Below are 13186 nucleotides of genomic sequence, written 5' to 3' on the forward strand. Positions count from 1 at the left end.
ATCTGAAAAGCACTGATGATGTAAATAAAGCCTGGAGAAGTTAGATGACTTGCCCAAGGTCATGAAGCTAGAACCATAACTGACTACAGTGATGTCAGAATCTACCTGGATGGAACCTGGCTTAGGCAGTGAAGCAGTGAGGCCTAACCAGTGTCAGAAACAAGGAAGTCAGTATGGAACCCAAGGAACCTTCAAGATTGATGAATCTATGCTACTTAGGAAGTTAAAATTATACTTAGGTTATAGGACAGAGCAAAGGCAAAGACCCATTAAAAATTTCCCAGTGAAACCATTTTATAGAAAATCAAATATTTTATTTTCATTAAAAAAAATTTGAAGAAACAAGAATCATTTTATACATTTATGGTTGCTGTTTAAAAGTTTGTATCTCAAGATATACCAAAAGTACCTAAGGGTTACCACCGACCTTTTGCCCAAGTTCTAAGGTAGAAATTCTGAAACTTAGTGATGTTGGGCTTGTACTTAGCAAGTCTCCTCTCCCAACCATAGGTACCTGAAAATGTCCCTGTGGTTGGGAGAGGAGAAGAGTGAAGGGCCTTTCAGGAACAGAGAACCCAGGTTGTTAGGGTGCCCGAGGAAGGTGGAGAGGGCTCTACGCCTGTCAGTCTCAGGCTTCTCAGGAAACATGCCCACTGTGGGACCTGTCAGTCTCAGGCTTCTCAGGAAACATGCCCACTGTGGGACCTGTCAGTCTCAGGCTTCTCAGGAAACATGCCCACTGTGGGAGCAACAGTTGTCTTTTGGTTTTAAAGACAGCTCCAGAAAGCTAAGGTCAAAGCCCGAGCAGCTGCCCACCCTGCAGAACCCTTCTCAGAGTAGCAGAGTCAAACCTGTAAGTGGTGCTTCTGAGGCAGCCTTGGGAAGGTCTTTGGGTAGCTGCTGCAGAGGTGAACAGACCAGAAAAGTTTTTACCCTAAATTATTTTCACTTGAAAAAAGAATGAAGTCAGCTTCACATTCTTTCAGCACTGCTCCCAGAGAAGTCTGTCTGCAAAGGTGTGATGTTGTGGTCATACCCGGCATACTCAGAGGTGCCAGTACTGGCCAGCTTGAGTTGCTGGGCGGCGTGAGTCAGCTGGAACGCAGCATCGGGGTGAGCTGTGTCAGGCAGCAGCGTGCACTCCCTTTCTAGCATGTCAGCCACCCCTTTGAGCAGGTCCAGGAAACCAAAGGCCAAGGCAGCCTTTCGTAAACGGTTCAGCTCCTAAAACAAAATAAAAGACACCAATGTTCCTGAAATGTGTTCTCCTCGTCACATACTTTCTAAGTGCTCAGCTCAGTATAAGTTCTCCTTGATCCCCAATCTTTTTTTTGTTGTTGCGGTACGCGGGCCTCTCACTGTTGTGGCCTCTCCCATTGCAGAGCACAGGCTCCGGACGCGCAGGCTCAGCGGCCATGGCTCACGGGCCCAGCCGCTCCGCGGCATGTGGAATCTTCCCGGACCGGGGCACGAACCCGTGTCCCCTGCATTGGCAGGCGGACTCTCAACCACTGCGCCACCAGGGAAGCCCGATCCCCAATCTTAAATGAGCATTTTTATATGAGAACAAATGCTTGTACAGAGATGCCAATAACAAGAGAGTGTGATGACATGACTGGTAAGTGGTTCCTCTGCAGGTGATCAGAAAGCTAAGGAAGACACAGGTGACTGAAACTCAGGTCATCCTCACCACAGTTCATGAGCACTTAGGCCAAACATGGTGAGGTGCTTTGTAGATTTTGCAAAGAGATGACATCCTCCTGATCTGAGGTGTCTCACTTAGCATTATACCCTCTAGGTCTCTCCACGTTCCTGCATGAGCCCTCAGGCCAAACATGGTGAGGTGCTTTGCATACATCATTTCATGTACTCGTAACTCTATGGAGGATACTTTCCCTCTGTTACTCAGGTACAGAAAAGGCTTGCCCCAAACCTCAGAGGGCTCTTAACCCTCTGGTGCCTCTCTGGCTGGAGTCTTAGACTGAATGACGATGAACATGTTTGAAGGAGGCACTGGAGGAGTCAGCAGGTCTGACCCCAAAGATCACCACAGAAGGTTGAGTAGTGGATGGAAGCACAGAAATACAAAATGCCCCATCTATCGCCTAGCAGTGTGATCTGGGCAAGTTGTGTAGCCTCTCTGGGTGTCAGTGGCACAAAAGGAGGATAACCTCTTCCACGCCCACTGGAGGAGCTGACACAGCCATCTGGTAGAGGCCCTTTCCTGTAGGTTCTATAAAACCAGAAAAGAGAAACGGACTTTCTGACCACCTCTCTACTATCATCTGTTTACAACTGAAAAGTGCAGAAGGCCGAAGTACAAGTGTGCCACCCTGAATAGACAGCTCTGCAGGGAGACAGGGACTACAGCCAAGGAGTGGTCATCAAGGGCCTAGGGCTTCAGTCAGTGGGGGACATGGTGGGCTGGGCAGCTCTCTGGTTGAACTCTGCTTGATTTCACTAGCTCGCTACATAATTAGAAGACATAAAGGTAATAAGATAACACCCAGACAAAGCACATATGTTCTCTGGAAGAGATGCTACTCTGGAGCTGGCTGTGTGTACCGTATTTTAAGATTCGCAAGCTAGGACACAATTGCCAATACAGCATACCTCACACTGCCACTTAATTTAATTTCAGCCAAACACCAGAAGGACAGGGGAGAAGCAAGGAGTGACCTTAAATGCCCCTCAACTCCACCCCATCCCTTGTAACTTCATTCCACCAATGGTTCTGCATTAGCTAGGTATGATTCTGGAGGGCCATCCTTTTGCAATTCATAAATGTGCAATTTTAGAATTCACTCCTGGAAGCAGATCCTCTGGTGCAGTAAGAATGTTCTGAGCAATCACCATCCGTGGAAGTCACATACACTGGTTGCCCGGAGTCAGACTGGATACCCATATGGGAGCAGTGAGGAGGTTTAAGGGCTGTGACCCACAGGTCCTTTCAGCTCCTTCCCTCAGCCATTCACAACAGCACCAACGCAGAGGAGACCTGCTGCACAGAACCAGGCCATTTAAACACTTCTGATTCCTGGATTTTAGGGCAGCAACAGACTTATCACTTCTACTGACTTCACTGATGAAAAAACTAAGGCACAAACAAACCATACACTTCTAATCCCTGTCCATGTTCAACGTTACCCTACACTACTGTGAACTGTTTATTTCTGGCACACATCCCAGGGCCCACCCTCATTCCCTATAATTCTGATAGTCTTACCTTATAGAATGTCTGTGTTTTTTCAGGTAGTTTCCTTGCATTTCTTAAAATCTTCTGTACATCTGTCTATCGAGGGTAAAAAGAATTCAACATTAGAATTATGTGGTAAAAGGGAAAGAATACAAAAGGATGGCTTTAAATTAAAAAAATGAAAATGAGAAAAGAGTTACAATGTCAAGATGAGGATCCCTTCTGAGTTAATGTCATTGTTCAACATTAGTAAAGCATCTCCCTCCTTCAAAAGGCTTGATGATAATAAATCTCTTGGTGATAATAATGAACTTGTCACAAAAACACCCCCAGTAAACCCATACATCTATGGCCGCTGCTTTTTGACAAGGGTACCAAGACCATCCAATGGGGGAAACAATAGTCTCTTTAACAAATGGTGCTTGGATAACTGGATAGCCACCCGCAAAAAAATGAAGTTGGACTCTTACTTCATACCATATACAAAAAATGGACTCAAAATGGGTCAGAGGCCTAAATGTAAGAGCTAAAACTATAAAACTCTTTTCATGACAACAGCAGAGCAACAAAAGAAAAAATAAATTTGGCAAATGTTCATAGCAGCATTATTCATAATAGCCAAAAGGTGGAAATAATTCAAAAGTTCACTAACTGAATGAATGGATAAACCAAACGTGGTTTATTTATACAATGGACTATTACTCAGCCATCAAAAGGAAAGAAGTACTGATACATGCTACAACATGAATGAACGTTGAAAACGTTATGCTAACTGAAAGAAGTCAAACACAAAAGGCCACATGTAATATGATGCAGTTTATTTGAAATATCCAGAACAGGCAAATCCCTATAGACAGAAAGCAGATTAGTGGCTGACAAGAGCTGGGGGAAGGATGACTTGTTTAGTGGGCATAGGATTTCCTTTTGGGGTGATGAAAATGTTTTGGAACTAGATAGTGGTGATGGTTGTGTAACACTGTGATTGTACTAAATGCCACTGAATTGTAACTTTGAAATGGTAAATTTTGTTATGTGCACCTCACCATAATGAAACAATACACCCAGATCAAAACAAAATTTAAAAAATAATTTTAGAAAAATTCAGCTCTCTTTCTGACAGGGAAGTGTTGGGGTCAGTGATGTTAAGAAAGAGGGAGAACTTGAATTTCCAACAAAGGGAAGAGGCCCCTTAGCCACGGCAGGATGTGTCCAGTCTCCCTGAAAAGGGGGCTAGAAGAGACTATGCCGTCAACAGAAGCTACTTCTGTGGTCAGGTGGCCTGACTGCCTCTTCTCATTTGGCTTAGGTTGGATTCGTTGGAAGAACAAAGGAAAAAAAAAAAGGCACTCAAATGATAAAAAAGTGTTTTTTAAAAATAGGTATAACACTGCTATATTTAAAATGGCCAACGAACGAGGACCTACTGTATACCACAGGGAACTCTGCTCAATGTTATGTGGCAGCCTGGATGGGAGGGGAGTTTGGGGGAGAACAGATACATGTATATGTACAGCTGAGTCCCTTTGCTGTGCACCTGAAACTAGCACAACATTGTTAATCAGCTATACTCCAATATAAAATAAAGAGTTAAAAAATACGTATAAATGACTAATGGGACGAGAAAGTCACTGAATATGTTGACTAAAAGCAGCACACCTTGATAACAAGATAATCTTAGCCTCCCATCAAAGTGTCTCTGTGGCATTACAGGGTAATGCTTTGGCTTACCCCGTGGAGATGGAAGAAATAACCACATGAAGATTTTTACATCTTTCTCAAAATTATCCTTAAAGATAACACCCATAATGTTATTCAATGACTCACCATGTCAAAACTTTTACATTAAAATTTAATGCCAGAAAAATGTGTCTCTCTAGAAGAACTGACACGCTTCCTTTTATCAGACAAGAAGAACCATATAAACATGATGTTTTTTTGACCTTGGTAGCAGGAAGCTCAGAGCCAAATTGCTCAAATACAATTATCATTTTGCCTTGGCTTCCTGAAACAATTGTCTGTCCTCTTCCTCTACGTTTCGTATTGCTCTAAATTTTGTAAAAAATGATCCTGCTATATACGTGTTTTACTGTAGGCCACCTCAAATCCTTTTTGGAAATAATGACAAACATTAGAAGTAAATGAATTACTAAGTATCGAAGGAAAAGAAAATCAAATCAAATGTCCACCTGCCCGCCAGAAACCCTCCTCCTGTCCCCAGTGGAGAGCAACGTGAATGGTAATGTTACCTGCAGGCCACTGGGTTTGATCCACACGGTCACATTCTGGGCATAACTGCGTTTGTTTTTGGGCTGCAGGGGGAATGGGCTCTTATTATCATCCTCACCATAAGGGTTTTCTTTAGCATCTTAAAAAGAAAAAGACATTGTTGAAATGACATCTGGCAAAACACAATCAATTACATTTCCAATTAGGCTAGAAGCTCTTTGAATCATTCAATCTCCTATATCCTGTTACTTCCCTAATTAAGAAAATCCATTAACTTCAGTCAGGTTGGGGAACCTGTTCTCAATACTGATGTCGGACACTAAACAATCAACTGAGACACATACAAGTGAAAAACAGCTTAATGTTTTTAAAGAAACAAGCTTCACTTATCTGCTTTATAAATTAAGGTCAGAGAGGATAAAATTGTTGTACATACAACAATACTAAAGTATATATAAAAATATATGTATATATACATACTGCAATTCTATATAGCCTAGCCCAGCACTCTCCAACAGAACTTTCTGTGATGAGGAATGGTAGCCATAGCCCATGTGACCACCGAACCCCTGACACATGGCTAGTGTAACAGAGGAACTGAATTTTATTTAATTAAATTTAAAGAGCCTCTGTGGTGAGTGGCTACTGGATTAGACAGCATAGGTCTAGGCATTGAGAAAATTTAAAAGAAAATTACGTATAGCCAAATTATGGAAAAGAGCAAGGGAAAGGACTTCCGTAGTGGTCCAATGGTTAAGAATCCACCCGCCAATGCAGGGGACACGGGTTTGAGCTCTGGTCCGGGAAGATCCCACATGCTGCAGGGCAACTAAGCCTGTGTGCCACAACTACTGAGCCTGCATGCCACAACTACTGAAGCCCATGCACCTAGAGCCTGTGCTCTGCAACAAGACAAGCCACGGCAAGGAGAAGCCCACACCACAACGAAGAGTGGCCCCTGGTCGCGCACAGGGTCTACTATATATAAAATAGTTTCTTACAAAATAAGACCAAACAAACGAAAAATGAAAACCAACTTAAAAAAACCAACAACATTAACAAAAAGCAAGCAGGACAGAGATGGGCTTAAGGCCCAGGGTTGGCCTCTGGTGCCGCCCTGAGTCTGTGGGCGGGTGCGAGCTGGGGCGGCCGAGGTGCTCAGTCGCCCTTCTGCTTGGGGGCTTGCACAGCAACGAAAGCCCGCGCACAGCAATGAAGACCCTGCACAGCCAAAAAAAAAAAAAAAAAAAAAAAGCGCAAGGGAAGAAATACCTTTTTGGTGAAACATACCTCATCTTATGGCTTACTAGTTTATTGCTTCCAAGGATTTAAAGCCATGTTGGTTTTATAGTCATGTGGATAAACAAGGGTTTTTGTTTTTCTACCTATTTCCTAAGTCACTGAAACTCTGCCACAAACTTACAGAGCATACTTGTATCTACTGGCTCATTTTATCCTTATTATCATCTTTTGGGGTAGACAAAGAAGGAATCATTTTCCCAACAAGTCTGGGGAGCTTAAATCCCTTGCTCAAATGTTCATGTTGAAAACTGGAATTAGCCCAGTTTCTCTAACTGACCCAGAAGCTCTCTAACCCCAATCTGGTCATTAATTTAGATGCCTTATACTGGCCCCATACTATCTCTGTCAGTCCCCTCTCCTCCTACCCGCTCCAAAAAGTAGTGGCTCAGCTTTCCAGACATTTCCACAAATACTTGTCTATACATAAACCTTTCTAGTCAGGCCAAGATCCCAACAGTCGTTTCCCATGCCACATGCTTATTTCCAACTTCCCTGCCACTGTTCCTGTTATCCCCCTGTCTGGAATGCTCTCCTTTCCTCATTTATTTATTCCCTCCCTCACGTACTCATTCATCATCTATAGTAAGACCTCACTATGCAGCAAGCACTGTGCTAGGAATTGTGGCTAGAGAAGGTATTGTTTGGGCCTCAAGGAACTTATAGAATTTATTAAATGTAATTTATTAAATTACAACTATGTGCAAAATACTTTACACATACAACTTCTCTCCTCACAGCAACCCTAGAGGGTAGATATTATTAGTCTCATTAAAGATGAGGAAACTGAGGCTCAGATTTCACAGGGACTCAGCTGGGCCTGATTTCGAAGACAACACTTCCCCTACTCAACACTGCTGTTCCTCACCTTTCCAAAGTTACTTAAATTCTAGGTCCAGATCCTATCCTACTTTCTCCATGGAGTTGTCCCAAATTTTTCTGGTAGACAGTGATTTCTCTAGTCCTTTTTATCCTATAGCACTCAGTGTCAGTACCAAACATTTCAACATCTAATTGTAGCCTATCTTGTACTGTCTCTAATTGTTTGGAGCCTATATGTGGTAAATGGCTTAGCAGACATTTATGAAAAAAGAACAAGAGATCTTAGAAATAATAAACATGATAGCAGAAATTTTAAAAAAATCAGTTGCAAGATAAAGTTGAAGATATTTTACAGAACGTAGAACAAAAAATTAAGAAAATGAAAAAAATGGGTAGGGGATGATAAGAAAATTACACACACACACACACACACACACACACACACAAATCATAAACATATATTCTAGAGAGGGAGAACAGAGAATACAAACAGAGGAGAAATGAAAGACATATTTGTATTCCCAGGAATGAAGAACATGAATTCCCAGATGGAAGGGCCCACTGAGTCCCCACCACAATGAATGAAGAGACCAGAAACTAGGTACATGATTCTGAAAATCTAGAACGCTAGGGACACTAAAAGAGCCTCAAGGTGTGCAGAGGAAACAGAGATCAGGGTCAAAGCCCTGGCAGTCAGCATGGCACTAGACTCTCAGTAGCAACACTGGAAGCCAGAAGAGACAACAGAGTGATGGTTCGAAACTCTAAAGGAAAATGATTCCCAGCCTAGAACTCAATATCCAACCACACTATCAATCAAGTGTAAGGGATGAAATACAGACATTTACACATATGCAAGATTTCAAATGTTCACTTCCTATGTACCCTTTTCTCAGGAGGATGCACGAAACAGGAGAGCCACGGAGGAGCTATGAAGGGAAGACGTGGGATGACAACTATGCAACCAGCCTAGAGAACCACCAGTCCATTCATGAAACAAGAGGGAGGGAGATGACTCCAAGCAAAAAAAAAGAAAGAGGGCTTCCCTGGTGGCGCAGTGGTTGAGAGTCCGCCTGCCGATGCAGGGGACACGGGTTCATGCCACGGTCTGGGAAGATCCCACATGCCGAGGAGCGGCTGGGCCTGTGAGCCATGGCCGCTGAGCCTGTGCTTCTGGAGTCTGTGCTCCACAACGGGAGAGGCCACAACAGTGAGAGGCCCGCGTACCGCAAAAAAAAAAAGAAAGAAACTGACAAAAAAATACGTAAAGGATGTATTTTACTTAGGGAGGAATTAGTGATAGGTACACAGAAAACAGCAAAGGAAAACAAGAGAAAAGAAAAGAGAAGTAGAAGAAGGCTGCGAGAGAGCCCAGAGTGAGGGCTGCGCTCATCTGCTGCTGGCTCCCCTACAGCCAGGCGCTCTTTCCTGCATCCTCTGAGGAACATCAGTGCCTTTCCAAGAGAGCTTTCCTTTTAATTGAAGTTAGAATACATTTATCTTACCTGCTAGAAAAAAGAAATGTCTAATTAAAAAAAAAAGTAGTAGGCCACAAAGAGCTGCAAAACAAAGGAAATGTGATGTGGTACACCACACAGCTTAGTAGTAAATAATACTGACTTCACTTAGCAAGGACGGAATACTGATTTAACCAAAAAGAATGCTATAACCACACTGCAAGCATTGAGGAAGGGAAAAATGTTCTTATTGGGTGGATGGGTGGGGAGGGATGGTAGCGGTAACAGAGCTAACTAGTTTTCCTTAAAAAGTCAAAAAATGACCTTTAAAAGAAAAAAAAGTCAAGAAAGAGCTGTATACTTATATTATTTAGAAATGTAAGTAAACATCAAAAGAAACAATTAAAATTTGAAAATGGTTGTCTCTAGGAACAGAATTAGGAGAAGGGATAAGTATAAACAGTACTATTTTGCAAGCTTTCCTTTGATTAAAAAACATAATTAAAACAGCAGGGTTTCCCTGGTAGTGCAGTGGTTGGGAGTCCGCCTGCCAATGCAGGGGACACGGTTTGGAGCCCTGGTCTGGGAAGATCCCATATGTGGTGGACCAACTAAGCCCGTGCACCACAACTACTGAGCCTGCATCCTAGAGCCCACGAGCCACAACTACTGAGCCCGCGTGCCACAACTACTGAAGCCCGCGTGCCTAGAGCCCGTGCTCCACAACGAGAAGCCACCACAATGAGAAACCCACACACTGCAATGAAGAGTAGCCCCTGCTCGCCACAACTAGAGAAAGCCCACGTGCTGCAACGAAGACCCAACACAGCCATAAACAAACAAACAAACAAACAAACAAAACAGCAGGATCTACCATTAAAATGTGCCTACTCTGCGTCAGGTAGCCAATACACATTCCCTCAATAAATTCTCCAACAACCCTCTAAGATAGGTTTTATTATCGCTTATTACTTGTTACCATAATGACAATCCCAATTTCCTAGGACAGTTGTGAGAATTAAATGAGATGATACATTTCACTTTGTTTAGCACAGTGCCTGGCACAAAGTTAAATTCAAGAGCTGTTAGCTCTTATTATCCTCACAGAAAAGAAGAGCAGATAGTGGGAGGAAAAAACAACATGAATACAGGGCTAAGTAAAGAGCAGTTCCATCTGACTTAAGAATACGCGTTAGGACTTCCCCGGTGGCGCAGTGGTTAAGAATCTGCCTGCCAATGAAGGGGACACGGGTTCGATCCCTGGTCTGGGAAGATCCCACATGCCATGGAGCAACTACGACTGTGAGCCACAACTACTGAGCCTGCGCTCTAGAGCCCGCGAGCCACAACTACTGAGCCCATGTGCCACAACTACTGAAGCCCGTGCGCCTAGAGCCTGTGCTCCACAAGAGAAGCCACTGCAATGAGAAGCCCAGGCACCGCAACGAAGAGTGGCCTCCACTCTCTGCAACTGGCGAGAGCCGTGCAGCAATGAAGACCCAATGCAGCCAAAAATAAATGCATAAATAAATAAATTAAAAAAAAAAAAAAAAGAAAACGTGTTAACCAGCCAAGCATTGCTAGGTTGGCAGCCAGATCAGAAACGAATGTGAATGTTACTACCTTAGATTATGGACAGGCAGCTGTGGTGAAAACTCTCACAATAGTCTAGGTTAGGCGTGAGCAAGCTTTTTTTGCAAAGGATCAGACAGCAATATTTTAGGCTTTGTGGGTTATACGGTCTCTGTTGTAACTACTCAATTCTGCCACTGAAGCAGGAAAGCAGCCATAGATTATATATAAATACATGAGTGTGACTGTGTAATAAAACTGCACAATAAAATTATATTTACAAAACAAGTGGTGGGCTAGTTTGACCTGCAGGCCCTAGTTAGCTGACCTCTGATCTAAGTGAAAGGTAAAGAAAGCCAGAACAAGGCAAGAGCCATGAGAATGAAAAGGCAGAATGAATGTAGGAATGCTGTAGAGAGAACAGGTAAAAGAGGTGAAGAATCTCTCTTTCAAGACACACACATACACCCAGGTTCTCCTCCAATTACTGTCCTAATTCTGTCCTCTTGTGGTCAAACTTGGTATTTCCATTTGCTCATCTCTAATTCATTCCTCAACCTGTCTCCTGGCTAATCTTCTGCTGAAACTCTTACAAAGCCACCAAGAATCTCCTATCTGTTGAGATCAAATGACTCTTTTTTTTTTAATGTGATTTTTAAAAAATTTATTTATTTTATTTTTGGCTGCGTTGGGTCTTTGTTGCCGCGCGCAGGCTTTCTCTAGTTGTGGCGAGCGGGGGCTACTCTTCATGTGGTGCGTGGGCTTCTCATTGCAGTGGCTTCTCCTGTTGCAGAGCATGGGCTCTAGGCGTGTGGGCTTAGTTGCTCCGCAGCATGTGGGATCTTCCCGGACCAGGGCTTGAACCCGTGTCCCCTGAATTGGCAGGTGGATTCTTAACCACTGCACCACCAGGGAAAGGGAAGTCCCAAGATCAAATGACTCTTGATTCATAGTGTCTTCTTCTTTCCTCTTGGTTTCTACTCCTTTCTAAAACTCTTTAATCATTTAAAACACTCATTCTACAGTCTCTTTCAGATTAAGTCCTCAAGGTGCTATTCCTCCTACTGGTCTTTCGTAAAAGAAGAGAAAATCCTCACATGATTTTAAAACTTTTTTTCAAATCATGAACTCACTTCCAGTGGGGATTGTTTTTTCTGCAGCACTCTTTTTTGCCCTGGGTTGCAGAGGAATTCCTACACAGCCATTTATATTAGCTTCTGGAGGATGCACCATGGATTTCATTGCTTCAGGACCAGTTTTTGCACTGTTTGGTTTGGGAATGGGTCATGTCCATCCACATGGTGCAGGACTTGGGCTTCAACTTCTCATAGGAGACTTTTATGTTTCTTTATATGTAGAAAAGCGGGTAGAAACAATGGGTAGAATTTTTCTTATCATTCTCTCACTGAGAGGTCAGAGATTTCAGCTCTTAGTCTTGTCTCCTGTTCCTGTGTGAACTTTAAAAGCCCAGCCCCTGGATCCTAGCTCAAGAGTTGGCAAACTATGGCTGGCTGCCTGTTTTTGAATTAAGAATGTTTTTTTTTAATATTTTTAAAAGGTTTATGATTGTGCTACAATGGCAGTGTAGTGGTTATGACAAAACCCATAATGGCCTGTAAAATGTGAAGTATTTATCATATGGCCCTTTACTGAAAGAGTTTGCTGACCCTTGGCCTAGCTTCTAGGGCCTATATTCCATCAAAATCTTCTTTAGGCTTCAATGGCAAAAGACGTCCTTCAGACCTTAACTGACATGTATGCACATGTGTATAAGACATTGTAGGTTGTGTCTCATATGTGCTCATGAGACACTGTACTTCTTTCTTGAATCCCTTTATTCTCTTGGCGTCTGTGACATCCCTTTCTTCTACTTTTTCTCCTTCATCTGCCTCTTTTCATTTTCCTTTACTGGTACCAATTCACTGCCGCTAGTAGTTGGTCCTTTTTAGAAGTCTGGTCCTTGGCTCTCTTTTTTCCTTAATGTATATACTTTCCTGAGGCTACGGCTTCTTAAAGTGCGGTTATTGACCTGGATTGTAATCACTTGGGTAATATTAAAACTGCAGGGACTTCGCTGGTGGCGCAGTGGTTAAGAATCTGTCTTCCAATGCAGGGGACATGGGTTCGAGCCCTGGTCAGGGAAGATCCCACATGCCACGGAGCAACTAAGCCCATGCACCACAACTACTGAGCCTGTGCTCTAGAGCCTGGATGCCACAACTACTGAAGCCTGCGTGCCTAGAGCCCGTGCTCCACAATAAGAGAAGCCCCCGCACCACAACGAAGAGTAGCGCCTGCTCGCCACAACTAGAGAAAGGCTGCGCACAGCAACGAAGACCCAGCGCAGCCAAAAATAAATAAATAAATAAAATAATTAATTTAAAAAAAGAAAAAAACCCTCCAAGTTCCTGGCTTGAATCCAGACCAAATGAGTCAGAATCTCTGTAGGTAGGGCCCAGGAAACAGAATTTCTTTTTAAAATATTTATTTATTTTTATTTTATTTATTTTTGGTTGCATCGGGTCTTAGCTGCAGCACGTGGGATCTTCATTGCGGCGCACAGTCTTCTCTCTAGTTGTGGTGTGCAGGTTTTCTCTTCTCTAGTTATGGCACA

At 43.1% G+C, this 13186-nt stretch overlaps 1 protein-coding gene across 4 annotated transcripts in view; it reads right to left on the minus strand.

Moving 5' to 3' along the window:
* Window positions 1–314: 314 nt before the first annotated feature.
* Window positions 315–13186, minus strand: part of INTS14 (integrator complex subunit 14) — a 36227-nt gene continuing 23355 nt past the window's right edge. For 3 of the 4 annotated variants that reach the window (XM_081227405.1, XM_081227407.1, XM_081227404.1), the window contains 4 exons: window positions 5443–5561; window positions 3227–3292; window positions 706–1224; window positions 316–619 (listed from right to left, as the gene is read on the minus strand). In XM_081227405.1, coding sequence (XP_081083531.1) covers window positions 973–1224; window positions 3227–3292; window positions 5443–5561 — 437 coding nt within the window. In that variant the 3' untranslated portion in view covers window positions 316–619; window positions 706–972. Of the gene's footprint in view, window positions 620–705; window positions 1225–3226; window positions 3293–5442; window positions 5562–13186 lie in introns of all 4 variants that reach the window. The other variant, XM_081227406.1, reaches the window with a different exon arrangement.

This window comes from Mesoplodon bidens, assembly GCF_964165515.1.
Source record: "Mesoplodon bidens genome assembly, chromosome: 3".
In the NCBI taxonomy this organism is placed as follows: domain Eukaryota; kingdom Metazoa; phylum Chordata; class Mammalia; order Artiodactyla; family Ziphiidae; genus Mesoplodon; species Mesoplodon bidens.